We start from the raw sequence: 27353 nt of genomic DNA, 5'->3' as shown, positions 1-27353 counted from the left end.
GCATTTCCCGTTCTCTTACTTCTGTAAATCTTACTCTTACTCTGTGGCTAGCTGGTTGTGTAGCTGGGTGGCTGGCCCCTGGAGTCCTCCTTCTCTTGCTCTTTCTAGATCTCCCCTCCCAGATTTCTCTTCTATATAGTCTCTCTGCCTGCCAGCCCTGCTTATCCTTTCTCCTGCCTTGCTATTGGCCAGTTCTTTATTAGATCATCAGGTGTTTTAGACAGGCACAGTAACACAGCTTCACAGAGTTAAACAAATGCAACATAAACAAAAGTAACACACCTTAATGTATTCTACTACAAAGCAGTGTGGTGATGTATGCCTGTAATCTTAGTATTTCAAGAAGTACAGGGCCTGAGGATCTGCAGTTCAAGGTCATCCTTGTGTACATCCTCAGTTTAGGCCAACCCGGGCCACATGAGATCCTGTCTCAAAAACAAACAACAATAACAACAAAAAAGGACTGCATACTACTATAATCACCCTAAAAGGTTTCATTGATACTTCTAGTCCAGTAAAAGGGTTACAAATTCACTTGGTACCCTTTGCTCTATGAGGAGTACATTGTAAGCCTACAGTAATGGCAGACACTTAAAAACTAAGTCAGGAGAGATGGGAATGTGGCTCAGTGAAGAACACTGTCTGTTCTTCTAGAGGACCTGGGTTCAGTTCCAGCACCCACATGGTGGTTCACAGTTGTCTGTAACTCTAGTTCCAGGAGATCCAAAGCCCTCTTCTGCCTCTGTAGCACCAGGCACTCACATGGTACATGGACATACATGCAGGCAAAACACCCACACACATAAAAAACAAAAACTTAATTTATGAATTTATATATTCTAGCATATACTAAGTCAGACTTAAAGTTTTTGTTTTCATAGATTTTAGAAGGGGGTATTTTAATAATTTAGATAGCTTAAGTCTCCTTAAAACAAAGCAGGATTAAAAAATAACAATAAATTATGTTTTTGCTGACATCTACTTTTCAAGGTACTTTACAGGAAAAATAAGCATGTATAGCCATTAAGATTGCTTAGTTTGGAAGTGGACTGGTTTGAAAAGAAAGCCATTGTGGTGGTGCATGCCTTTAATCCCAGCACTCGGGAGGCAGAGGCAGGTGGATCTCTGTGAGTTCAAGGACAACCTGGTCTATAGAGCGAGTTCCAGGATAACCAGAGCTATAGAAAGAGACCCTGTCTCGAAGGGGTGGGGGTGGGGGTGTTAAGTTTTGCTTCTCCCTGGAGAAGGCAGTGGGTTAGGTCAAAGGCTGTGCTAGCTAGTTAGAGTGTTAAAGACATAAAAAGTAAATGTGCAGCCTGGAAACTAAGAGAACTGATAGGTCTGAACCTGACTCTAGGTAGTAACTCCTAGGCTATGTGTCTAGCCACTTGATTTTTCACTCCTGTACAAAGAATAAATATAAGGTTTTACATTGCTGCCCCTCATTTGGAAAGTCCTAGAGAAGGGCCTTGCTTACACCCTGTGCTACTGTGTGAGAACTAAGAAGATGGCACATAAATCCAGGTTTACCTGAGTATCCTGTCCTAGCTCTGAGAGGCCACTGCTGGAGATAGAACAATACCACTCCTACCATCTCAGTAATGACTTGGGTCGATTTATACTCCATAGTGTGTTTAGTTTATGTTTGAGCTAGCCTGTGAGAGTCCTTATCAGGGAAACTAGTCATTTACTGTAGCGACTCATTTCCTTACTTTATGGTTCAGCTTTTAGCTCCTATTGTTGCTATTTCTCCTGGTGCTCTCGTCCCTGGTGTGTGTGTGAATTCTTTTTTCCTGTTCCTCATTTTTCTCCTGAGTTCCTGGCCTATTTTATTGATGCTCTTAGGTGGGCGGTCTCTGGGTTTGACTTCTACCCAGAATTTTTTCTCATCAGTCTTTAGATTGGGAAAGTAGAATTTTAAGTAAATGCCATTAGTTTCATCATAGTCATTATTATCATGCATTTCACTTCAATATTAGTAGCAATTAACATTTTTTAAAATTGAGGTCTGCTAGACTAACTTCTGTAAGAAATCCTTGAAGTATTAGATTTCATGTTAGTTCCAGATTTCAATATTAAAGATGCCTTTTATAATGCAGTAGTGAATATTCTTATGCATAAACCTTATACTTCTTTATTATTGTTTTCTTAAATATATTTCCAAAGTAGGTCAAAGACTGTGTTTTTAAACTTGTCGTACATTATCAAATTGCTTTCTGAAAGAATCTCCCCAGCTTATTCTACCATGTGATACATGGAAGGCCATGTATGAAAGCTTTGCTTTTACCCAGGACCCATGTGATTGATTTTTCCTTTGTTATATGATAATCAAAATAGTATGTCTCTATTTCAGTTTGATTTTTCTGGACTACTAATGAGATTGAAAGTTTTCCTATATGTTTGCAAGTAATCCTTTGTAAATTGTTTATAATATTTTTTATTAACTTATAATATTTTATAACCATGAAAGTGTAATAATAAACTTAGTGTTACAACCATTTCAAGTATGACTACCAAAAGGAAAAAAAAAGTAAATATTAATCTCGTTGAAAAGGCAAAATGGAATATAAGCTTCAGAAAGATACATGAGTGTACTTTAAAAATCTGCAATGAAGGTCTATTACTTTTTGAGATGGATAATAGAAAACTAGTTGAACTGAGATCCTATAGTGTTAGATTTAGATCTTGTCTTGTCACTGGAGACTTCTAGAAGTATGTGTCCCTACATGTTTTAATCTCTCATTTGTGAAAGGGAGATAATGTGACATACTCATCACCTGGGGTGAAAGGAGGCAGTGGGGATGGTAGAAGTACTGATGAAAGATTTTAACAGAGCCTCAATTCCTTTCCTTGGGACTGGTGAGATGAGCTGGGTGGGGACTGACGGATGAGTTGGGGACTGGCGAGATGAGCTGGGGACTGGTGAGATAGCCAGGGGCTGGCGATGAGCTGGGTGGGGACTGGCGGATGAGCCAGGGGCTGGCAAGATGAGCTGGGGACTGGTGCTTACACAGAACAAGGATGACCAGGAACACCCACCTTCTCCCCTGTTCCACCCCTGCAACACCATGCAATGCCATTCATGTAAACATAAATCTCATTTCAATTACACTTTTGATAAATGTTTACGCTTGAAATGGACATTTTTAAACTTAGACTATTGGTCTGGATTCTGTATAAGACTTATAAAAGTCTCATTAAAAAATTCAGGTACAGGGCTGGAGAACTGGCTCAGTTAAAGGTGAAAGCACAATATTCTGTATATCAAAGGTTACTAAAGGCAAGATGTGCTGCATGTAACTGTGGTCTTCAGTGGTCCAAGAGAACCCAGGGAAAGAAAGTCTACCCAAATGCACTCACGTTAGTTTTTCCCAAGTCCACTACTACAATAAATGCTTGGTATAATCAGTCTTCATAATAGTACAGCTTATTCACAGGAGAAAGCCAGATCATCAGTTAGTCTGTGGTTCACAATCTTTTTTTGTATCAAAGATTACAAAAATGTCTTCTATTATCCCATAATTCAAATAAATTAATGTACAAACATTGTAGGTAAGTATTCTCATGGATCTTGAAGCTTCTTTTCCATTGTGAGTTTTCAGTGGAGTTTATTTTTTTCGTGTTGGTAGTCATCCTTGAAATGGTTGTAACACTAATTTTATCATTATACTCTTAAACCTGAATGAAGTAACTTATGGCGTTTGAGCCTGTGGTTTCCAAGATTCTACTCCAAGCCACTCTTCTGACATCAAGCCCTCTCCTGGCTAAGAACATACGTTAATGGTAGAAAAGGAAAACTCAGTGCAATTGGGCTAACAGCCAGATGGTTGGTTCTATTCCAGTATACTGTAAGGATGATTTGAACTCCTACATCCTCGGCCTGCTTTAAAGTTATACTTCATAACACATCTTTTTTATGTTTCCCCAAAGAAATTCAGTCTTCAGCTGCAAAAATAAAAATAAATGTTTAATCCATCCACTGGTACGTGCCCTTTAAAAAGTGCAATGGTGCTTTTCATGGTTGTGGACATGGTTGTAGGCCATAGCCTGATCTGGTCGACTCTCTGAATATGCTAGATTATTATGAAGACTAACTTTATCAAACATTTATTGTAATAGCACATCCACTCAAGAAAAATCTGATTTGATTGTGCATGTTCTTTGTTTTCCTTGGTTCCCTTTGACCAATGAAGACCACAGATACATGCACCTGTGTGCCGTGTGTGCAGCTGTGTGCCGTGTGTGCACCTGTGTGCCGTGTGTGCACCTGTGTGCCGTGTGTGCAGCTGTGTGTGCTCCTGTGTGCCGTGTGTGCACCTGTGTGTGCAGCCGTGTGTGCACCTGTGTGTGCAGCCGTGTGTGCACCTGTGTGTGCTCCTGTGTGCCGTGTGTGCTCCTGTGTGCCGTGTGTGTGCAGCTGTGTGTGCAGCCGTGTGTGCAGCTGTGTGTGCTCGTGTGTGCCGTGTGTGCAGCTGTGTGTGCAGCCGTGTGTGCAGCCGTGTGTGTGCACCTGTGTGTGCTCCTGTGTGCCGTGTGTGCTCCTGTGTGCCGTGTGTGTGCAGCTGTGTGTGCAGCCGTGTGTGCAGCCGTGTGTGCTCCTGTGTGCCGTGTGTGCAGCTGTGTGTGCAGCCGTGTGTGCAGCTGTGTGTGCTCCTGTGTGCCGTGTGTGCAGTTGTGTGCAGCTGTGTGCCGTGTGTGCAGCTGTGTGTGCACCTGTGTGTGCAGGTGTGTGCCGTGTGTGCACCTGTGTGTGCAGCCGTGTGTGCAGCTGTGTGTGCTCCTGTGTGTGCAGGTGTGTGCCGTGTAACTGGTTGAAGGATCATATTCGTATACCAGCAGACTGCCTTTCTTCTCTTACCACAGAAACATCAGGAACTGCTTTTAAGAGTCATATTTTAAGGGTGGAGACTGCCCTTACTTAAGAAGGATATTTTCTAAATAATAGCTGTATCTTCTATATAACTTCATGTCCTGTCTCTTTTCAGTTTAATAATTAATACTCTAATTGTAATATCCATTATCAAGAAAGAAAAGAAAATACCTTCTAACTTTCTGAATACAGAATGCGCCTCCATTTGAAGCTCTGAGAGAATTTGAAACTGCACTTTGAATTCACAGCTAGAAAGGCTCTTGGTACTGAATGTTTAGTCATCCTCTGAAATACTGCTTCCTCCAGTCTTCCATGATCCAGCCTGACATGGGGGTCAAGTGTTGTAAATGGAAATGGAACTCAGAAAGGAAGGCCTAATCCTTGGGGACACTCTTTCGTTATCTGGAAAGGAAAATATGAAATAGGTGTTTGCAGACAGTAATAAAACCAGTTGTAAAAGGGGAGTTGGTCATTTATACCCTTTGCTTTCAGGCTATGCACTGGACCCTTCCTTAGATAATCATCAAGTGTCTGCTAAATACATCGGTTCTGTGGAAGAAGCTGAAAAGAATCAAGGTAATGTACTTGGAGCAGGTGATTATAATGAGCGTCTCGCAGTCGTCATACAGTAGGGAGAACCAGTGTTTTGTGTAGCTCCCAACACCACGTCAACCACGTAACTACAATCATTCTGTTAGTTACTGCAGAGGTAAATTTGGCAATTGGCCTCTGACTGCCAAGCTACATTTATCAGAAAAATTCCATACTAGGTGTCTGTTGAAGTAATTCTTGACAAAATTACTGTGATAGAAGATTTTTAATGTTGTTAAAATATATTTATGTTCCTACTCACTTAGTAGGTGTGACAAACATTATAACCTAAATGCCACCCTACTACAAAGCTCATCAGAATATTGGAATCTTATTTATAAAATGTGTTTGTTGCTTAACCCTATATTATGAAGCTGCCTTTTTTTTTTTTTTTTTTTTTTTTTTCAAAACCGGGTTTCTCCATGTAGTTTTGGTGCCTGTCCTGGATCTCACTCTGTAGACCAGGCTGGCCTCGAACTCACAGAGATCTGCCTGCCTCTGCCTCCCGAGTGCTGGGATTAAAGACGTGTGCCACCACCGCCCGGCTATGAAACTGCCTTCTTAGTATGGGCTAATTAGTATTGAAATACAATTTTAATTTGCTTTGTTGTAACACAGAGCCCAATAGAAACTGCTTCAAGTTCATGTAGATGGGCTTTTTTTCCCAGTTACTTCCCTCTTCACACACACACACACACACACACACACACACACACACACACAAAATTAGATTCTTAGCTTGTGACCATGACACTCCAACATTTCAGATTAGTGGGTGCAAACAGTATACAGCCTTTAACTACTGATGAAATCAAAAACATCATCCTTTGTCAAACTTTTTAAGGTTAACATTAGAGACCAAGTTGACATCATATGGAATAAATACCAGATTCTGTGAAGCACTGTTCAATTTGTATTGTTGTATACACATGAAATAAAAATGAATTATTAAGCATTTACTGTAGTTTAATTCCAGTTTTAAATGATAAATTATAGTTTATTTTGGTTTTCAGAATTGCTGGTATCTTGCTGGGCATGATAGTACACATCTATAATCTCAGTTAAGGCTATCCTGGGCTACATGAGACCTTGTCTCTAAAACAAAACAAAAAGTCCATCAATACTGGTTTTTCCCCACACCTTACCCCAGATCTGTCATGAGTCTTTAAAAGCCCAAGACCAGCAACCTAGTGGTCCCCGACTGCCTGGGACCTCTCCTGCCAACAGGAACTGTCCTCCACGCTTCTGAGCCAGTGGTAATAAACCTCTTCTAAAACTAAAAACACAAAACCAAAAGAGGCTGTATACCATTGGAAGTTACATGTCTTTTATGAGACTGACGCGCTGCCTACTGCGCTAAGGAGGCAAGTTACATGTCTTTTAAAACCTGTTCCAATTTGAAAAATATCTCAACATCTTTTCCTAGAATGCCGAATTTCTTCTTGTCAGCAAGAGTGGGTCTGTATGGCAGATTCAGACAGATTTTTATTTTGGTTGCTTATAATTACATTAGCCAAATAAAATCATGATGTTGATATTTCTAAAGAATATAGGCTTGCGTTCTTACTGTTTATGTTTGTTGTTAATGTAGGTTTAACTGTATTTGAAACTGGTCAGAAGAAAACAGAAAAGAGGAAAAAGTTCAAAGAAAATGATGCATCTAATATTGATGGTTTCTTGGGACCGTGGGCAAAATATGTGGATGAAAAAGATGTAGCCAAACCTTCAGAAGTAAGCCTTGATGTTTTTCATTGTCAGTTCCAGTGTGTGCTGTCATGTCTGTGTTGATAAATGTGAGATTTCCCTAGAGGACCCATGACTCATCAAACTTGCTCAGCCTGAGCTGGCTGAGAAAATATACAATTTCTTTGCTTTTCTTTGCAGTGTTTGTATTTGCCTTTTTTTTCTTCTGTATAGTCTCCTGTGCTCTTTTGACTAACATAGAAGATGGAACCATTTTTTAATAAAATTCTCTTTAATAATGCTCATAGGTTGCCTGCTTGCTGCCTTCCCATACCTGACAGATTGTTACTACAGAGTCAGCCTTGCTTCACTCTGGAATTGGTGGGAGCTGTACTTACTAATTTATTTTTCAAATCTTAAGTTTTATCTATATTATTTCTGAAAAGACTCCTGGGAAGTTTATAAAGTAAAACTACAGAATTCTCCCCCACCTCTCACCTCTACCCCACTGTCTCCGAGAGCTGGGCTCTGTTCTAGGTTCTGGAACATGGTGATGGGCCAAATCAAGACACTCTTGTCCTTAGGAAGCTTGTACTCTGGCTGGCTGCTTACATCCGTGTGACTTAGTGCATGTGTATGCTAGCCTCTACTTTAGATGTCAGGTCTGACTTGTTTATTACAGATGTGGATTGGCTATTTCCCTCTCTTCCCCTTCCCAGCTCTCCCCAAAAGGTTGATCTTAAATCCATGGTTGTTGCGTAGGTCCTCGTGACGACATGAAAGCAATTCACTGAAAACAATGCTGGCTTCGAAAACTCAGTATCCGCTTTGATAACGGATTTCCTGATGACTTGGCTCCTCATTTGCGTAATTAGCGTAACACATGAAATATATTTCTAGGTGTTCCAGAAGTGTGAACTACACACATACACACACACACACACACACACACACACACACACACACACACACACACACATACACAAACATAATCGGTTTAAAAATATTGCCAGGCATGTGTTTAATGTCATCTTGTGATCTGTATAGGAGATAATCATCTCTGGTTGTGAAAGAGTTGCCATTGCTATCTTAGGAGATGTATTTGTAAACCTCATTTTAGAGAGTATACAACCCAATAGTGGGCATGATGAGGTTTTCAGACAGTCATTTTAAAGTTCACATCTTTGTTTCCTTAGGAAGAGCAAAAGGAGTTGGATGAAATCACAGCAAAGAGGCAGAAAAAAGGCAAACAGGAAGAGGAGAGACCTGGGGAGGAGAAGACAATCTTACATGGTAACACAGTTTTCACGTCTTTACTGTTGTGAAAATCTATGATGTTCATTTCCGTTCCATATAATACCAGTTGTTCTTACTGTCGACTGTTAGTATGTGAACATTATATTAAGGACAATTGGCATGCTACAGAAATCACCATAGACTTTTTATGCCACTAAAAGGGGAAATGCAGTATGATTAAAGGTAAGCACAGATAATTTCTGTATGAGTATCAGTGGATATTTTAAAAAAGAGTAAAGAAGCTTGAATGGTCCATAAGTTCTTTCCTAAAATAATGTTGATGCCTTACGTGTATCGATCATTTAATTTCATTTTTAACCCAAGCCAAATAAATGTTCATGGATCACCATATATTACATTTCACTCTCACAGAATAAACTGTTTTCCATAGGAGTAGATTTGAGATTACTAGACTTTTAAATGTACTATAATATACCTATTCATTAAGAATTAGTTACAGTGAGGGAATTCCGTCATGGTGACCAGCTCAGAGAATGATTCAGCACTGGCCATGCTGCTTTGTCACATTGAATACTTAGATTTTAGGAGGCCACATTTAGCCTCTGTCTAAGGAGTCTGGCAGTGCTGTGGGCTTGTACCATGAGCACCATAAACAGTAACCGGCAGTGTTACCGAACACCTAACCTGTACCAGGCAAGCTGCCAGGTTCTGTAGGTACACTCTGTTATTTCAATCGGCTGCTTAAATTTCTGTGACCCTTGCTGTACCTAATAAGTGTGTAAAACTAGCGTACAAATTAAACAGTTACCTGATAATTAATTAAAGACATTTTTTAATTTTAGTATATAAATTTTACTATTCTTTCAAGATGAAAACAAGTTTTCATACTAATGAAATCAATGTTCTCATTTATTTTTATGTAAGAAATAAATCTTGGTTGAATATTTGATACTGCAGGAGGTAGAGAGCATTTTAATTTTAATTTTTCAGACTTGGTCAATATTTTGACTTTATAGTCATCAATGCTGAGAACACCACTTCACATGAATACAATGGCAGATGAATATTTAGGGCCATTTCAGAAATTGTTGGGAATTCTGTCCTAATTCTAAGCCAGAAGTCATTTAGTAATTTTCAGTGAAGCTCAAACCAACCACTCAAAAAGCAGCGTTTTAAACCAAACAAACCTGGTCCAAAGGTATACTAGTTGGATGCATACATTTAAGGATGATGATAGGGAAATTGAACATCTTTGTTTTCCAAATTGAAGCATTATGTGTCTAGAATGGCACAGAGCTTTGTACAGTAAAAGCACCACAATTTAGAGCGTACAGTAGTCTTAAATCTGAGCGGAGAGTTCTTTAAGCTGCGCTGACGTTACAGGAGTGACAGCGTGCACAGTGCAGAGTGCACATGGTGTATGTTCAAGACTTCGGGGGAGCTGCTGGACCTGCGCAGTGCAGCTCCGAGAAGCTCTGCTGGAAACACCGTAGATTCCTTATGCGTTTGGTTAGAAACTCACGTTGGGCTGCGGCCATACGAGCTGTGGTCTAAGCCGCCCATGTGCCTTTCCTTGTGAAGTTTGCGGTGAAATGGAGAAAGGCAGATGTAGTGGAAGCAGACAGGTAAAGTGGGAAGACAGGGAAAAGGAGAGCTAATACTTGTCCTTTGTTAACTTCTGTCTTGGCCTGTTCCGCCTCCAGTTCTTTAACAGTGACGCCAAAGACCTAACTCTTATCTTTTCATCCCTCATTGTATTGTGTTGTCGTGGAGCCTGTATTACTGACGTGTAGCTGAGTGAGAGAGCTGTAGATCCTATTAGAGGTCTCATGCCTCTTGGGCGTTTCAAAATTCTAAAATACTACCTTTCATTGTAATGATAGCAAGGTCCCAGGAGCTTCATTTTAGCCAACCCATGATCTTAGCATTTAGCATCATCAGCGTGTTATTACCTCAGTCTCAGGATGGACACTAGACCTATGCATTTGTTACTGCTTTAAGAATGCGATTTCAACGACTATGGCTTATGTTTATTTATGGCTTTCTTTTGACTTTTTGTTTTTTAGTTAAAGAAATGTATGACTATCAAGGCAGGTCCTATCTTCACATACCTCAGGATGTTGGTGTTAATCTACGGTCATCTGTGCCACCTGAAAAATGTTACCTTCCCAAAAAACAAATTCATGTATGGTCTGGACATACAAAGGTAAGGCAGCTGAGTGTCCCCACTATAAAACACAAAGGGAAGCCAGTGTGAAACTTCAGGTGTTAATACAGGCCTGTCAGGACAGAATAGGAATATCAAATTCAGGGTAAATACGAGATAGGCTTTGGAGCGTCCTACATGGAGTGGTCACTCAGCAGTCTTCAAGGCTGTCTGGGTTGCTCATGACTTAAGCTTTGTGGATCAGTGTCCATCCTCCAGACTGTTGCTTGTTCCTCCCCCACAAGTACCTGCTGCCATCTGCTTCTGCTTGGCACCACACGGGAAGTACTGGGCAGATGGCAGCGAGTCTCTGCTCGGCCTCAGGAATGCAGCTTTGCTCCTGGGCCTGTTACATACCAGGGGGAGTGCTCCTTGCTCTCTCATCCAAGGCAGCGTTTTGTATTTAAATGATTTTAAAATATTTCAAAGGGAGATATTTGCAGACTTTGGAGGCTGGTGTTCTTTGTCTTCTGCAGTGTCCAGCTGTTGGTTTCCAGATCTTTCCAAGAACAGGGAAGCACAGAGAAGAAGGGAAAGAAGTGGGGCATGTAGCAGGTTGCCTGGCTCAGCATAAGGAAGTGAAAATTTACAGTTTAAAATAAAAAGCCTCTGATAGCTTAGTGTTGTGATACGGCCTCTTGGAGCACTGATAAAGGCTATTCCACAACACGATGCTTGGAATAAAGAAAAATAGCAAATTGGGTTGCTTGCAACATACTGTCTTTTTTAATGCTTCAGGCAATAATGAAGTGTGTTTTTCCAGGGTGTCAGTGCGGTCAGGCTGTTCCCTCTTTCTGGACATTTGTTGCTGTCTTGTTCCATGGACTGTAAAATTAAGGTGAGTTTTCAGGAACTCAGGGAGAGTGCTGCCAGAGCCAGGGTTTGGTTAAGGCTGTTGGAATAATCATAAATAAATTTGGGGTTGTTGGGCAATTAGAGGCTAATTGTTCTCTGTTAAGCCCTATGTATGTAGCTGTTTATGGACTGTGTCCAAACTTGTAGATTCAGATATGGCTCTGTGGTCCAATTGGCTGGACTCTTTTTAAAGCTCAGACGACTGATTAGGATGTAATCCAATCACTTTGGCATTGGGCACATAAATATTGAATCAGGAATAATGCATTTTTTATCGAGGTTATGGATATGTAACTGAGTTTGTTTGCTCCTCAGACTGACTGAGGAAGGAAAGCTATGTGATGGAAACCCCATGTCCAGAGAGTAGACAGTGTAATTTATCCTTTTCTGTTGAACACTTGGACACCAGCTAGCAGCAATGCCCTCAGCCCTCTCCCACTCGGGGTTCTCAGGAAGGTCCATCTTAACCCTCTTCCCAGCTGCAGAGTGTAGCAGGAAAAGCGAGCTGTCAACTCTTGGCTACACGAATATGAAGAAAACTTGTTTGAAACCCTAAGTTTTCAAGAATAGTTGGTATCTTTGTGTCTCTTCTGTGTCCAGATCATTATGGTGGTTCAGTAAATACAACTGTGTAGCAAGTCCTGTGGCTTAGAGAGTCACCTTGTTAAGAATTTGTCCTTTTCAAATAGTGATAAGTATTCTCAATATATAAAGACACTGTGTTTGATGGGAACAGCCCTTTAGGCATTTGTCTGTAATAGAAACCCTTTGTCTCTGATTAAAACAGTTTCTCAGAATACCCCTAATTTTCTTTAACTTCCATTGAGATTACGCTCTTCCCTTGGATCGAGAAACAAAACGTAAAGTGGAATTTAGCTCCCACCTGTAGACTTTTGTAGGTCCAGCCAGGACCCAGGCAGGCACAGGCGTGTGTTCCAGCTTCAGTGGAAGCATACCTGAGCAGGAAGGCCAAGGAAGGGGAGGTGGGGAGAGTGGAGTGTGCTTGGGAGAATGAACAGAGCAAAGCAGCATGATGAGTGCTGGAACCTACAGCAGTGGCGTGGTTGCCAGAGCATGAAATATACGAGGAAAAAGAAATAATTGCAGTCCCAGGCAAGGGAGCAGGTCCCAGAAGTCCTTGTCTGGCGTGTCCAGGACCTGAGGCTTCCATCTGGTTGGCATTAGGTGGCCAGAAAATGCTTTCTGTCTTAGAGCACCAGCAACATTGGGGAATTTGAGGTAGACAAGAGCGACGCTAGTTTTGAAGCCTTTGTGTTTATCTGTTTTGAATATGATGAGAATTAGGAGCCATAGATGATAATTTCATATAGATTCTATATGTGTTACTTCAGAAAAGTATTTTTTTTGGGGGGGGTGGGGGGTTTTGGTTTTTCGAGACAGGGTTTCTCTGTGTAGCTTTGCGCCTTTCCTGGATCTTGCTCTGTAGACCAGGCTGGCCTCGTACTCACAGAGATCCACCTGCCTCTGCCTCCCGAGTGCTGGAATTAAAGGCATGCGCCACCACCGCCCAGCCCAGAAAAGTATTTTTAAAATGCTTTTCCATACTAAAATGGTACATAACAGCAGTCCTAAAAGCACTTAATTCCTTTAAAATTAGTTTATAATGTTACAAAAGTAAAAACTATTTCTCATAGAAAAATACATAAAATATAGAAAAAAACAGTAAGAAAATAAAAATACCCAGATAAACTCCATATATAGCTAAATCCTCTTGATACTTTGATGTAAAAACCTCTTCAAGTATAAAGAATATATGTGTATATATCTGTGTCCCAAAAGTGTAACACAAAGTGGCAAACTAGTCAATATTTAGTAATTAAATCCATAGTGCCTACAAAGATACGCATATACACATAGCTAGCGAAAGACTGTTGCTATTGATAAAGACTTGCATTAAGGTTGATATCCCCAGGGCTAGGGGCAGAGCACATGATTAGTGTACATGAGGTCCTGGGTTCAATTTCTAACACCATAAAGAAAAAAGTTAATATTGTCATGTGTTTTTATTTTCTCCAGCTATGGGAAGTTTATGGAGACCGGCGTTGTCTGAGAACATTTATTGGTAATATTTCTTTTTCTCCCTGACTATAAATCTGTTTAGGAAAGCTTTTGCAAGAATGATAGCATCCGCAGCAGTAATTTGACTCCCTGATGTGAAGGAAAGTACTCAGGTCTACTGAGCCGAGTCAGGAAGGAGTGCATCGCTGTAGGTAGCAAAGAGGTCTAGGGAGTGAGGGTGTCCCAAGCAAAGCTGGTCTGAGAAAGAAAGCTGGCCGCACTGGGGACCACATGGAATGGCCTCGCCAGGGGGTAGGAGGGACGGTGTGGATAAAAGTAGAAGGGGACCAGGGAATGGAGAACCAGGCGTGCCACTGTGACCGAGACTGTATTCTAATGGTGGGGAAGAGCCATTTAACAGCCCTTTCTAGAAAGTAATGTGATTGGAAATCTACAAAGATTACATGGCAATCTGGAGTATACCTTGGTAGGAAAGCCAGAAGTAAGGAAATCAAGTGTTCAGTTATTTTATTAGTCTCTATTCAGAATGGTGAGAGCTTGAACTAAAGCACAGAGACAGAAGAAAGACTTTGATGAGATTCAGTAACAGGATATGAGTGACACACGGCAGAGACCTTAGATGACTCCCAGGTCACCAGATGAGTGGTCGTGCTGTTCAGCAAGGGAGGGAGCAGAAGGTTCTGGACTGTGGGGTCTGAGCAGCTGTGAGGATGTCCGGTGAGCTGTAGGTGAAGCTTGAAAGGAGGTTGGGAGCGAGCAGCTGCAGCATCGGAACAGTGGGGTCGAGAAAACTCCGTGGAGCTAAGAAGTGGACCCCAGGGAGGACAGGCTGTGCCAGTATGGCCTGACAAATGTCTCTGTCCTTGTCCTGTTACTCTTTCCAGATTTAACTGTACCACACTGAAATGTTGCAGATCACAGTGGCTCTGTTTTTAGATTCAAGTGGGAGTCTGTTCTCCCATGCTATGCTAACGGTGTGGGTACTCTATGCAAGCAGATACTAAGATACCACACCAGCACACAAGACCTCTAGGGAAACCGTCACCTGTGTCCAGGGGAATAAATGTCCCTCGGATACAGCGGGTTTGAGCTCTGCCTCACTGATACTGCCAGAATTCTCAGGGGAAAACTGGAATTCTCTGCAGACAGCCACTCTGCAGGGGGTGGGGGACTGCTTGTCGCCATGCTCTCACTTGCTTGTTGCTATGGCACTTCTGCCTGCACCCGCCTGACTGGAGTTCTGTGGTGGGGGTGGTTCCAGGATGCAGCCCATGGTTGACAATTTGAGCCATGGACATTTTGTGAAATTATTTGTGTCTTGGTCATAGTGAAAAATGGGCATGTTTCTGCTTTTGTTTAACTATATTTTATTTGTCTCAAAAACTTTGAAAAGATTCATTGGTCTGGCAAGGTTGGCATCCAGGTACAGCATAATTGGGGCCCTGAAATTAATTTAGTGTCAGAATAACATCTTTTAAAAAATAGAACTAACATCATGGTTTTGAATCAATTTTTATGGCATTAAATAACGTGATCCCAGAAATATACAATTACGGAATAAGGGCTACAATTTCCTGCACTTGAGGTTTGGAGCATTTTGTTTTCACTTCTAACATGGTGAGCAGTCTGGAAGCGAACCCCAAAATCTCACCTTCATTTTTTCGCTGACAGTAATCAGAACTTTAGATCTCAATGAATTCTTGGCTGGTTAGTCATCATTAGGCCTTTTCCCTTGGTTCTTACCGAAATGTAATGTATCAGAACCCCCTGCAGAGCATCTTGAAGGAAGACAGCTGTCACCCCCAGAGCCTGTGCCCACAGATTGTTGGTAAAGCAGGAGATGGGTGACGGGGAGAGTGCCGATTGGCAGCGTCCTTGAGACCACAGTTTAGTACTTCTCTTGTGCAAGGCGCTTCTGCAGGGCAGCACCTGATCTCACCTCTGTTGGCTCTGCTTCTAGGTCACAGTAAAGCCGTGAGAGACATCTGCTTTAACACTGCAGGCACACAGTTCCTCAGTGCGGCCTACGACAGGTACCTGAAACTCTGGGACACTGAGACAGGTAAGTGCGGCTTACTCTCCAGAGTTAACACTGTGTGGCCCTCTGGTGAAATGATGCCTTCTCCAGCTGCCGTTCCTCGTTACTGAAAATCAGCTGATAGCATCAGTGTGTGCATGAACTAAAGCTCGTCTGTATAACCGGTGCTTTCCCTGGGAAGCGCTGTCCTCACACGTATGGTTTATACAGCCCATGTATTGATGGACAAACCAGCGCACACTGGTCTGTCCACTGTCTAATTGATCTCCTTACCCCCACATCCCCTAGTGTAGTCATTGCACAGACCGAAAGCAAATTGAATCAAATTGAGGTGAGTTCTCAGTTCAGACTACACATTGCCATCAACTGGAGAGCAGCAAGTCACTCCTGCCTAGACTCCACCCTCCTGTCAGTGTGTGGACTGGGCTAGTGTCCCCAAGGCTAAAAGGCAACCGTCCTACAGCTCTTAAAAGCTAAGATACATGTAAAGTATAAAGGGCACAGGTGTTGAGTGATTGCTTTTAATAGGGAACTACAGATTTGTTTTAAACACTGCCAAGATCAAGACATAGAGCATTCCAGCATACAGTAGAGTTCTCGTGCCCTTCCCTCGTCTGCACCCACTCCGGCAACCCCAGAGCTGCTCCGTCACCATAGAGCCTTTGCCTGTTCTTAAACTTGTAGATAGAATCACGCCATAACTTCTCTTCATTTCTGACTCCTCACTCAGCTTGCCATCTGATACTCACTCTCATGGCTCATGCCAGAGTGTTTTTCTGTTGCTCAAAATATCCCGTGCATTAATGTAATTAGAATTTGTCTCTAAAACTGGTCGTACATTCCTTTTGGGAAAACTGTATGTGAGTACGTGTGTGTCTGTGTGTGTCCCCACCTTACTGCCTTGAGGTAGGGTGTCTCAATTGAACCGGAAGCTTGCCGGCTTTGCTAGACTGGATGGCCAGAAGGTCCCAGGATCCATGTGTCTTTGCCCCCCAGTGCTGGGTTCACAGACATGCACAGCCATGCCTGGCTGTTGACCTGATGTGGTGATTCAAACCCAAGTGCTTACACTTGCACAGAAAGGGTTCCTACCAATTGGTCCATCTCCCCAACTCCTGAAAAAAAATTTCATCATTCAAAATCTAGGAAAAGTAGCGGTGTAGTGACTGTAAGAGCAAGCAAGCTGCCCTTCCTCAGAATTCATTAAGTAATAACTACTCGGTAGATCTTTATGCCATTGCCATCCTTTAGGAGTGGAACTTATTTTTCTTGTTTAATTTGACTCTTTGGTTTAGGACAGTGTATATCAAGATTTACAAACCGAAAAGTACCCTATTGTGTCAAGTTCAATCCCGATGAAGACAAGCAAAATCTCTTTGTGGCTGGGATGTCTGACAAAAAGATCGTGCAGGTACACCTTTTTCAGTGTCTGTCTCCGTTAGGCCTGGTGAAGAGAACAGAACATCCCCTTCATCAATGTGTGCTGCTTTGAGGGCTCTGGCGTGTTCTCAGAAGGGAGCGGTCCGTTCCTGAGCATGGGAACTAGGAGTCTCTTCAGGTTCCCAGTAGAGCCTGCTGGTTGTTGTGTGTCCTCACCTCTGTCCACCCTTCTCTCCTGTGGCTGCACAGTGGGACATCCGAAGTGGAGAGATTGTTCAGGAGTATGACCGGCATTTGGGAGCTGTCAACACCATTGTGTTTGTTGATGAGAATCGAAGATTCGTGAGCACGTCGGACGATAAGAGCCTAAGAGTTTGGGAATGGTGAGTTTTCATCAGTAAAACATCTGACTCTATAAAGCGAATGAATAAATACATAAAAAATGAAATTTTAGCCAAAGTCAAAGCCTGATAATATGCAGCTATTTGCATTTTTTTCCAGCCAAAGTGTTTTAATTATTAAGTACTAACAATTTGGAAATTGAAATCTAAACATACGAACCTTCACAGTCTTTGGAGAATCCTCCGAAGTAGCTGGTTTTGTGGTCATGGTAACTGTCCTATTGTGGTGTCACAATTCTTGTTTTTATTTTTATTATTTTTGTTCATGTATGTGTACGAGAGTGTTGCCTTGTGTTTCACTGCGGACATGTGGAGGTCAAGGACAGCTCTGAGGAGTCGGTGCTCCTTCATTGGAGGGTCTGAGATCGAACTCGGGTCTGCACAGCAGACTTTCACCCGCCTAGCATCTCGCCAGCCCGTCACGTCCTTTATAGATATCTTATTCATCTTTGCAGATTGACAGGCAAGGTGTAGGGTGTTTGACTACATTTTGTTATGTGGGGGTCACACATAAAGATCCTGGCCTCAGAACGAATCCAAAGAAAATACCAATGTAGTTAGCTTTTAGTTTTCCTAATGCCTGCTTCGTAATCATCCACGCTATAAGTTGCCCTGTATCATCAGCTTTAAACAAGCATTTTGCTTCTTGAATATAATCAGAATATATTGAATACTTTCTCCTTTTATCAAAAAAAATGTTTTTCTAAAGTCAGAAAATACTTAAGCTGGTTTCATTGAGTGGCATGATTGTTTTATGATTCAGTTGCAAGTAAGTAAGTGCTAATCTTTCTTATCAAAATCAGTTGTTGGGTGGAACCCAGCTTGTTTTTATAGTCACAAAGCACAGCTCAGTGGAGGCCACAGCCTTGCAAGGACTCAAAAGTACACCTCCCACCCACCCCCGATGTTGCAATTCAAGAGAAAGCAAGCAGCCTTGAACCTCAGCCAGGGTTTCCTCCTCAGTCTGGCTGCCATGGAGAGCTGGGTGGGCTGACTAGGCCCTTGGTATTGTTAAGACAGTTGAGGGAATTTCAGATTGAATGCAACTTGCAACTTGTACACCAACACTGTGACCTTCAAGATCATCCCCAAGGACACTGGCTGTACTTTGTGCCTAAGCTTAACATTTAGCTTCATTTACCTTCATCCTTATGGGTCTGTCGTCAGAAATGGTGCTTCTTAAGACATTTAGTGGGAGAGTGCTGGCCTAGCAAGGCCCACAATGAAAGAAAGGAAGAGGGAGGGAGGGGAAGGAGGGACTTGTTTCCTACAGGAAATCTGATGTGAACACTGGTGTTTTTGTTTGGATGGTTTAGCTTGGTTGGGGGTGTATGCACATGGTGTATGCACACTTGTGAGGATGCACACATCGTGTCTGCATGTGTACAGAGGCCAGACAAGGACGTCAGGTGTCTTCCTCTATCTCCAGTCACGCCTGGCTATCACATGGGTGCTGGGGATTTGAACTCAGGTCCTCACACTGGTACAGCAAGCACTCTTAACCACCGAACCAACTCCCCAGCCTGACACCAAGTGTGTGTGTGTGTGGGGGGGGGGGTGATGTCAGTGGTATGGTTTTACTTAAGCATTCAGATGTTTGTATCTTGAGTTGCTGCTCCATTGAAGGAGAGTGGTGTAAGAAGGTGGTTCGTACTGAGATGCTGTACCAGTTAGAGGGCTTTGGACATTCGTATTTTCTCAGGATGCTTTGATTGACTTAAGGTGGCAATGTTAGCATCCTTGTTTCCCTCTCGGATCCTAAGAAACACTCCTGAAAGGCACACTGCTCTTTTGTTACAAATGATGGCACACTGCAGATTTCTGTTTGCCTGTCACCTGTTATCAGCGGGTCTATCATAAATGACATTACAGGTGTGGAGCTAGCCCTTTCTGTATATCAGTCACTTGGATAAGCATTTTATATAAACTCTGATTTCATGTGCAAAGCAGTCTCATGAGATAGGTATGTTTATGTGGGTGGGGGTCTTTGTTTCTCTGTCTTTTCTGTATAAGGAAACTAAGATCGTGTAAGTGATCTGCCTAAGGGTATACAGGACATGAAAAGATCAAACTTCAGGTCAGACCGATTCCAGAACTTGGGTTTGTGGCTCTGTGGCTGGGTGAATGATGGGGAGACCTTAGGGAGAGAAGGTGACTTGTGGAGAGCAGACAGCTCGGGACCCCTGGGGATCTCTTGCAGCCTCTGCTGAGAGCACTGGCTGGTGACTCTGATGCCAGCACAGGAGAAGGTGCCCTAAACGCACAGCAGGACTGAGCCCAGGCGAGGAAGTTCCCAGCACTGGGGCTTCTGTCCAAGAGGTGTTTTCCCAAACTTACATGTCCTCTACCTCATTGGAGCATCGTAGAGGAAAAGAACCAGATGGTTCTGTGGTTAAGAGCACCAGCTGCTCTTCCAGAGAACCCAGGTTCAATTCCCACCACCCACATGGCAGCTCAGAACAGTCTATTATATAACTCCAGTTCAAGGGGACTGGATGCTCTCGTCTGTCTTCCACAGGCACCAAGCACACATGTGGTGCACAGACATACGTGTAGACAAGATACCCATACACATAAAAATAAATACTGAAAACAACCAGAGGAAGCTGGGCTTTCTTTAGCAGTGCTATACCAACAAAGACGGTATGTAACGTAACTGAGGAGAACGGGAGGTTATAGCAGACGCCAGCAACCATGGCCTGCCAGTCAGCCGGAAGCATGTCAGTAGGCATGGCGGTTTTGGTTTTGTCTTTTAACCAAAGGTATTTATTTTGGTAAGATGTTTTTTAAAGGAAATTTTACAGAATTTAATAAACATTGCTGTTTATCTTTTATTTTTAAAATGCCACAGATTTGTTAACTTTTTGATAAGTTCATTTCCAAACCAGGTGATCTGAAGTCAGTTCTACCCTTACTATAATTGAATCACGGTGTCTAAGTAGAAAAATGGTGCTGTACTTCTGACGTTTAACTATGCCTAGTAGGCATTATTGCCAGAAATAATGAAGTTGCAAGGGTAGTCCAGAATCAGTTGTTCTTCTAGAGCATGGTTCTCACCCTTCCTAATGCTGCGACCCTTTAATACAGTTCCTCATGGTGTGCTGACCCCAACCATACAATTCTTTCGTTGCTACTTCATAACTGTAATTTTGCTACTGTTATGAATTCTAATGTAAATATCTGATGTGCAGGATATCTGCTATGAAACCCCTGTGAAAGCGTCTTTCTACACTCTAGACCCACAGATTGAGAACTACTGTTACAGAGTTTATTGTACCAAGACTCTGAAATAGGGCACTGGAACTTTTGCTATGTTAACTAAAGATGTGAACCTAAAATGTGGTTGATTAATTTAGAAAGTGCTCTTTAATCCATGTTATAAAATTCACTACCTACTAGTGATGAATACAAAGGGGGGCACATGAATCTTTTTTAGCAACGTGGATCATTCTGAAAGGCGCTTCTCACGGCACTTAGAAACATGAGCTCTGGGAGCTGACAAACGTCACTTCCCTGGTTACAGAAGTCTTTTCCTCTAGTCATCTGTTCCTTCTGGGTGTTGGGTAAATGACAGAGAAATCCGCACATGAAGCGAAGCATAGTTATTTTCCAATTAAGCAAATCGTACCTTAAGATTGAAATCTCTCTTCACCCCATGTTGTCACTGGATTACATTTCCCACATGTTACTCCACACAAGCACTGTTAGTCCCAGAGGAAACAGCAATACCAAAACCCCTTTCAGAATTCCAAGTAATTTTTATAATAAAAAAAAATGAAAATGGAAAGTTACTTAGTACATTTTGTTCTCAATTTAAGTGAATACTTTTGAGTTTTGTTTCATATTAGGCATTTTTATCACACGAGGGTTTTGCTGCTCTGTATTTTGCTTTTTGTCCTGTTCCGTACACTTTGGAAATACTTTCCATGTAAACTGGAAGAGGCTTGGTAGCAAGCACTTATCCCTCTGGCCTGGGCCGTTATCTCTGGGCAGATGGAGCTAGCACATGAGCCCCGCAGCTCGGCCTGTCACCCATGCTCACCTCACTGCTCAGGAGGTGATGAGTGGAGGTGGGCTGCAGGCAAATACCGTTCCTCATAGGCTTGCCCAGACAGCCTCTTCTGCCTCCCATGGTACCTTTGAAGACGAGTTCATCATTAAAGGATATTTAGGAATATAAGGGCCAAAGTTTAAGTCTCATAACTAGAAACTAGAACTACTGACACCATTATAATTTTCATGGAAAGTCATTTGTAAAATAAAAGCTTTTTAATAATAAACTCCATCCTGAAAGTTTAATGAAAAGCAAGTTGCTTTTATTTGGGTACATTTGGGTAATTCTTCTAACCGTGCTTTTGTGAATTACTCGTTCTAATCTGTCCACTATTTTCCATTTTTAGGGACATCCCTGTGGATTTCAAGTACATAGCAGAGCCCAGCATGCACTCGATGCCCGCGGTGACTTTGTCTCCCAATGGTGAGTTGGAACACAGACTGTGCTCTAGACTGAGCTTCTAAGGCCCAGAGTAACTGCTTGAGTCGTGAGAACTGCAGCCCTGGGTGGGCAGCCAGGGTGTTGCCATCCTTGTGTAAGGAAACCTTTCCGGTCGTAGGAGTCATCGCTGGCGTTCATATGTGAATCACCTCACCCGCTCTCTTGTTTTGAAAAAGTAAAAGAATCGGTGATTGACAGTTCACGTTAAGGATTTCTGACAGTTGCTTTTTTGTTCCTTAGTTTTTAATAATTATCCTTCCAACACAAATCAGGTTCAATAAATCATTTAATAAGCACTTTTCTTTCAAGGGAATAGGAAATTTTGGTCTGATTCTTCAAAATAGGAACATTTTAGCAATTTACTTATAAAAGGTTTTTTAAAGCAGTTTTACAGCCCTGTTTGGCCCTCAGGGTTAGTTCCAGGCACATTTTCTTTAGAGTTTGACTGTGGTGGCAGGAATAGGTCCCCACAGTGGAGAGCTTGTCTGTTTACACTTGGTAGACAAACATGCCCGGATATGATGGGGAACTTCATTCCTCTGGCCTAGACGGCTTTGTTGAGCTGGTGTGGGTGCTCACACCTGGAGCCCTTTCTCCTTGTCAAGTTTCTGTCTTTCTCTGACTGTTCAAGGGTTACACTTCATGCAGCCCACTCACTGCATGCATGCGCTTGGGAGTGTTAATGGTATATTCTTTTTTTTTAATGTGCAATAGTGGTTTGCCTGCATGTCTGCCTGTGTGAGGGTGTCTATCAGGTCCCCTGGAACTGTAATTACAGACAGTTGTGAGCTGCCATGTGAGTGCTGGGAAATGAACCCAGGTCCTTAGCATCCAGTGCTCTTAACCACTGAATCATCTCTCCAGCCCTAATGGTGTATTCTTGTTGATGGCAGAGGCCCTTCTCTCCACCCCTCTTTGTGGGAGCCATTTTGCAGGGCCCAAGTTAAAAAGAAAGGGTACAAGGGATTGTAGGAGGGAAAGCTGCATCTCCAAAAGATTTTCTTCAGTGAAACAAAACAAAAAGTCAGTAGTTTCCTATTCCATAATCCATTGTCTTTTAAGTAACAGATAATCATGCTACAGGCATACTGATACCATCAAGTTCTCGTGAGGGGGTGAAGTGTGTTTTCAGAGCTATTCTGGGGTTAGACAGACAGGGAGAATGTGCCCCTCCATCTGCCTGTCTGTGGCAGCTCAGTGACGGTTGGCAAGAACCCTGTCATTCTTAGAAAAACAGCCATGTCCATACCCTTTGACAGTCCCCACATGTGTATATATACCCTTTGTTGTCAGGATTTAAAACTCCATGTACTGGTTTTTAAGTTAAATTAATTCCACTTAGCATGTTTTCTTAATAACTTAGTTCTTTTGACACTAAGCTTGGTTTTGTTTCCTTATTTTTAAAAAGTCAGAAGCTTTGATGTGAAGAGTACTAAATGACAGTGGGTTCCAGGAGTGGAATCCGTTTCTTTGATAAAAACACCTCTTACCATGGCTGATGTATACACTTCACAGGTGCCGTAGGAACTTGCTTTTCTAGTATTAGGAAGTAGTTGAGCACAAAAGTAATGAAAACTAATATATGTAAAATAAAACTTGAAAAAATGTTCACTCTTCCTCTAAAATGTGCCACTTACTGCATTTTACAGGGAAATGGCTGGCATGCCAGTCGATGGATAACCAAATTTTGATTTTTGGAGCACAGAACAGATTCAGATTAAACAAGAAGAAAATTTTTAAGGGCCATATGGTAGCAGGCTACGCTTGTCAGGTGGACTTCTCCCCAGACATGAGGTGAGTTAAGTCTTCATACTCACATATGATGGGATGGTATAGTGTTGTTAATAACAGTACTTTACAAATCACTGTGACTTGTGTAATTGCATGAGAACTAGTCATCTCTCCAAAGGACAGATAGGACAGTTATAAAGGCAAGAACAGGTTCTGAAATTAAGTCTGGCTTTTCTGGAGGGTCTTCCTTCGGTCTGTTTTCTGATCCACTTAGGCCTGTGCCTTTTAACCGCCTAATGCATTCCTGTCTGCATCGCCATGACTTTATCTCTGTTTTTCTGTGTGCTGTGGCTGAATGGATACGAGGAGAATTCCTCATCACAGTGTTGGACAGACTACAAATCTTCTGTACAGATTTGTCTACCCTGAAAACAGAAATGCAGCTTTTGGATATTTCTAGGTCACAAGAGTGAAATTTCTGCATTCATTTTCCTCCTCTTAGTTAAGAATATATAGATAGAAGGAATTCAGCTATCTGCTGGCTTTGTATGTTTAGCATGGGAATTAGGCCTCAGCTTCCTATCTCCGATTCAGTCTTTGACATGTTCAAAGCATATTGAAGCTGAAAATGTTTAAAAGTCCACTGGCTACGTGAGAAACAGGTTCCTCTGTGCAGTCTTCCTGTCTAGAGGCTATCTATAACTTTCTAACTCTTAGAGTGGCAGCTCATCGGAGGGGAGGGGCTAGAGACGTTCGACTGCAGACTGCTTCCTGGCTTGTTCTTCTGAGGACAGTACATTCACATAAGCTCTGTCTCTTCGTTCATCTCACCAGTTTAAGGTGTGTGAGTAATTGGGATTTGTTTTCATTCCATTGCAGCTATGTGATTTCAGGAGATGGAAATGGAAAATTAAACATTTGGGACTGGAAGACCACCAAACTCTACAGTCGGTTTAAAGCCCATGATAAAGTGTGCATAGGTGCGGTATGGCACCCACATGAGACGTCCAAGGTCATCACGTGTGGTTGGGATGGCCTCATTAAATTGTGGGATTAATGGGATTAGTCCTTTCACAATCTGGGATCATTTTTGATCCAGTGTCATATTTAACTATTTAATTATTAAAATGTGTTGGATGACAATTTGATTTCTAGGTAATCTTTTCATCTATGGCCTTATGAAGTTGACCCATGGTTTTTGTTAAGAGCGTTGTAAATGTGCCTCATGGAAGTTCATTGGCAACTTCATTTTGCTCTGTATAGATGTTATTTATGTGAAGAACGACAACTAACTATATTTGACAAAGAGTTATTGTTGGCAGGCAGTTTCCATTTATCCCCGAGATGTCACTGAAAGGATCGTTTTTGGGGTCAAGAAAAAATGCCTTTTGGCTATGGGATCATAGAGGAAATGATGTAATTAGTGCCTCAGAAAGGCACCGGACGCTTCCCAATCCAAGCAGAGCGGAAGGGAAGGAATGATACAGTTGGGTATACTGAAGGAAGGCTGAAGACACTCGGCATTGCTGCTCCTACCATGCTCACTGAATCAAGTTCTAGTCTTGTGGTTTCACAAGTCCCATTATTTTGGTGGCCTGTGATGTATATTTTTACTTGTAAATGAGTGACCTTTCTTGGCTACAGCATTTCTCTAATTATTAAGCAATTTAAAATTCAAAGCAGCCCACAGTTCCTCCCTTGACTCTCCTCCTGATCAGGATGGACAGGGCTGTATAGCCCAAAGCAGAAGTGAGGTGTCTCTGAAGATGAACTCCAGGGAGCGAGCCAAGGCTTTGAATTTTACTTGTAATCACTGTCAGCAAGGACCTGGCTGCACCCTCAGAAATCAGGGCCTCTAGGGCTCTGCTTCACCACTGCTACTAATGAATTCCCTCTGGCCAGAGTATGAAGGCAGAGGGATACCAAAATACTACCTTGTAAGTTCTTTGAAGTCACATTTTGTTTTTTAAATTACTCTGGTTTTGCTTGTGAATACAAACAGTAAAACTTTTGAATGTTAGGAAAGATTAAACTTCCTTTCAGATCTTTGAAAAAACATTGACACTAGAGTCCCCAGTTTGAGAGGCCGTAACCATGTTTTTTAAAAACAATCACATACTGAACTTTCACTGCCAAGCCATCGCCATGTGTGTCTTCAGGAGGGTGGCATGAGGAGGAAAGACTTCGTCCGAAACCTTTCTGTCGTCCCAACCACTATCTGAACAAATGTGAATTACTGAAGTGTGGTAAGAGAAAGACTCCGGCAGCAGGATTGCATGTTGTGAATCATAATTTCGGAATCTCAATTTCTCTTACTGTGTTTTTGACTGTTTCTAAACTGAGTAACTGTACATAAAAGTTTTCTCTTTTTTGAAAAGACCCTATTTTTGAATAAAGCCTTCTTTTTGTATAAAGTGCCATTGTGTCCTTTTTAGTCGTAAGTCTGTGGAAACACCGGACCAAATCATCTTCAGCCTTCAGAGGAACATTTTAGAGGTGGGCGTGGTGTGTTTAGTGTGTTAATGACTTATTCTGATCACATGATCAAACACAACTCAGCACCCTTGAAGCATTTAGGGCATATAGATATGCAGGATTAGGGTATACAGACAGGTGGGTTCTTTCCCAGCATAGGAAACCTAAAGGCATACTCTTGCACGTTGTGAAACCTTGTGCCTCATTGCTACAAGGTTTTTGTCACACCCAGGACAGTTCTTCCTTGAAAGTCAGAATTGTTGACTGCTGTAGAAGATTCAGCTGATTTAATATTTAAACACTGAGGCAGAACCTGGACTGTTTTGCCATAAGTAAACAACCAGTTTTAAGATAAGGAACAGGAAGTTCAGTCAAACAAGCTCTTTCTAAGTAGAAACATTTTATTTGTGTGTGTGTGTGTGTGTGTGTATGTGTGTGTGTGTGTGTTTTGAGACAGAGTCTCATAGACCTCAGTCTGACCTCAAACTCACTATGTAGCCAAGGATGTCTTTGAATTAATTTTCCTGCCTCTGTCTCCCAAATGCTGGGATCACAGGCATGTGACTCTTGAGAAGCGCATTATGGGGCTGGCCACTAACCTTAAAATGTTTAGAAAGTGCCTAAGAGAATATTGGCCGTGAAATGTCAACCTTTGAGTGACAGCCATGGAGATTCTAAGAACAGCAACAATTGCAGATGCTCCTGGAAGATCAACTGACTGGACTGTACATTTTGATTGTGTTGTTTGCCATGATAGAAAATAGTGGCTAGTTGAGGGGCCATGGTAAGTTCACGTGCCAGAAAGGAATGTAAAATGCCACCCAGACCCGCCAGCAGTCTTAAATGTGGATCTCAGTGTGAGAGCAGGGGAATACAGCTGCCATGTTTCATCAGATACATAATGTTCACACTTTAATGTCTCAGACTAAGGCTGTAGTTTAAAGCAATGATGTACCATCGTTTTACTGGCAGCATCCACGAGCAGTGAGTCATAAAGTAGTTGATGTTGTATAGAGTAGACAAGGCAAGTACAGAGGAGCCAGTAGGAGGAAGGTGTCTGTCACACACATTGGAACAAAATTCATGTCATAAAACTCACGATCAGTGGGTAAATAAACAGAATGAAATAACGGAAGATTCAGTTAAAGTGAAAAATACAGATACATATAATCCCTGGAACCTTTCCTTAAAATGGAGAATTCTTGTTTCTAACTCAGACTAAAACTTTTGGTAAGCTCTCCAAATGATCTTCCAGTGAGATTGTACTAATGAAGTTAGAATCACAAATGTATCTTGGACATTTAAAAATCTGGGCTGTTTGGATAAAGAAA

General features: G+C 42.0%; 1 protein-coding gene across 1 annotated transcript in view; it reads left to right on the top strand.

Annotated features, from left to right (window-relative positions):
- Cdc40 (cell division cycle 40) overlaps window positions 1-25967 on the top strand; it is a 52029-nt gene extending 26062 nt beyond the window's left edge. The window contains exons 4-15 of the mRNA XM_052751477.1: window positions 5363-5446; window positions 7053-7192; window positions 8341-8437; window positions 10468-10607; window positions 11371-11445; window positions 13500-13545; window positions 15463-15564; window positions 16836-16951; window positions 17170-17303; window positions 21722-21798; window positions 23466-23610; window positions 24427-25967. Of these exons, the coding sequence (XP_052607437.1) occupies window positions 5363-5446; window positions 7053-7192; window positions 8341-8437; window positions 10468-10607; window positions 11371-11445; window positions 13500-13545; window positions 15463-15564; window positions 16836-16951; window positions 17170-17303; window positions 21722-21798; window positions 23466-23610; window positions 24427-24604 (1334 nt within the window). The 3' untranslated portion in view covers window positions 24605-25967. The remainder of the gene's footprint in view (window positions 1-5362; window positions 5447-7052; window positions 7193-8340; window positions 8438-10467; window positions 10608-11370; window positions 11446-13499; window positions 13546-15462; window positions 15565-16835; window positions 16952-17169; window positions 17304-21721; window positions 21799-23465; window positions 23611-24426) is intronic.
- The last annotated feature ends 1386 nt before the right edge of the window (window positions 25968-27353 follow it).

The sequence above is a fragment of the Peromyscus californicus genome, unplaced genomic scaffold, assembly GCF_007827085.1.
Source record: "Peromyscus californicus insignis strain IS unplaced genomic scaffold, ASM782708v3 Scaffold_22__1_contigs__length_63687245, whole genome shotgun sequence".
Taxonomy (NCBI): domain Eukaryota; kingdom Metazoa; phylum Chordata; class Mammalia; order Rodentia; family Cricetidae; genus Peromyscus; species Peromyscus californicus.
Note: the sequence above shows the minus strand (reverse complement) of the source record. Positions and strands in the feature narration are given on the sequence as shown.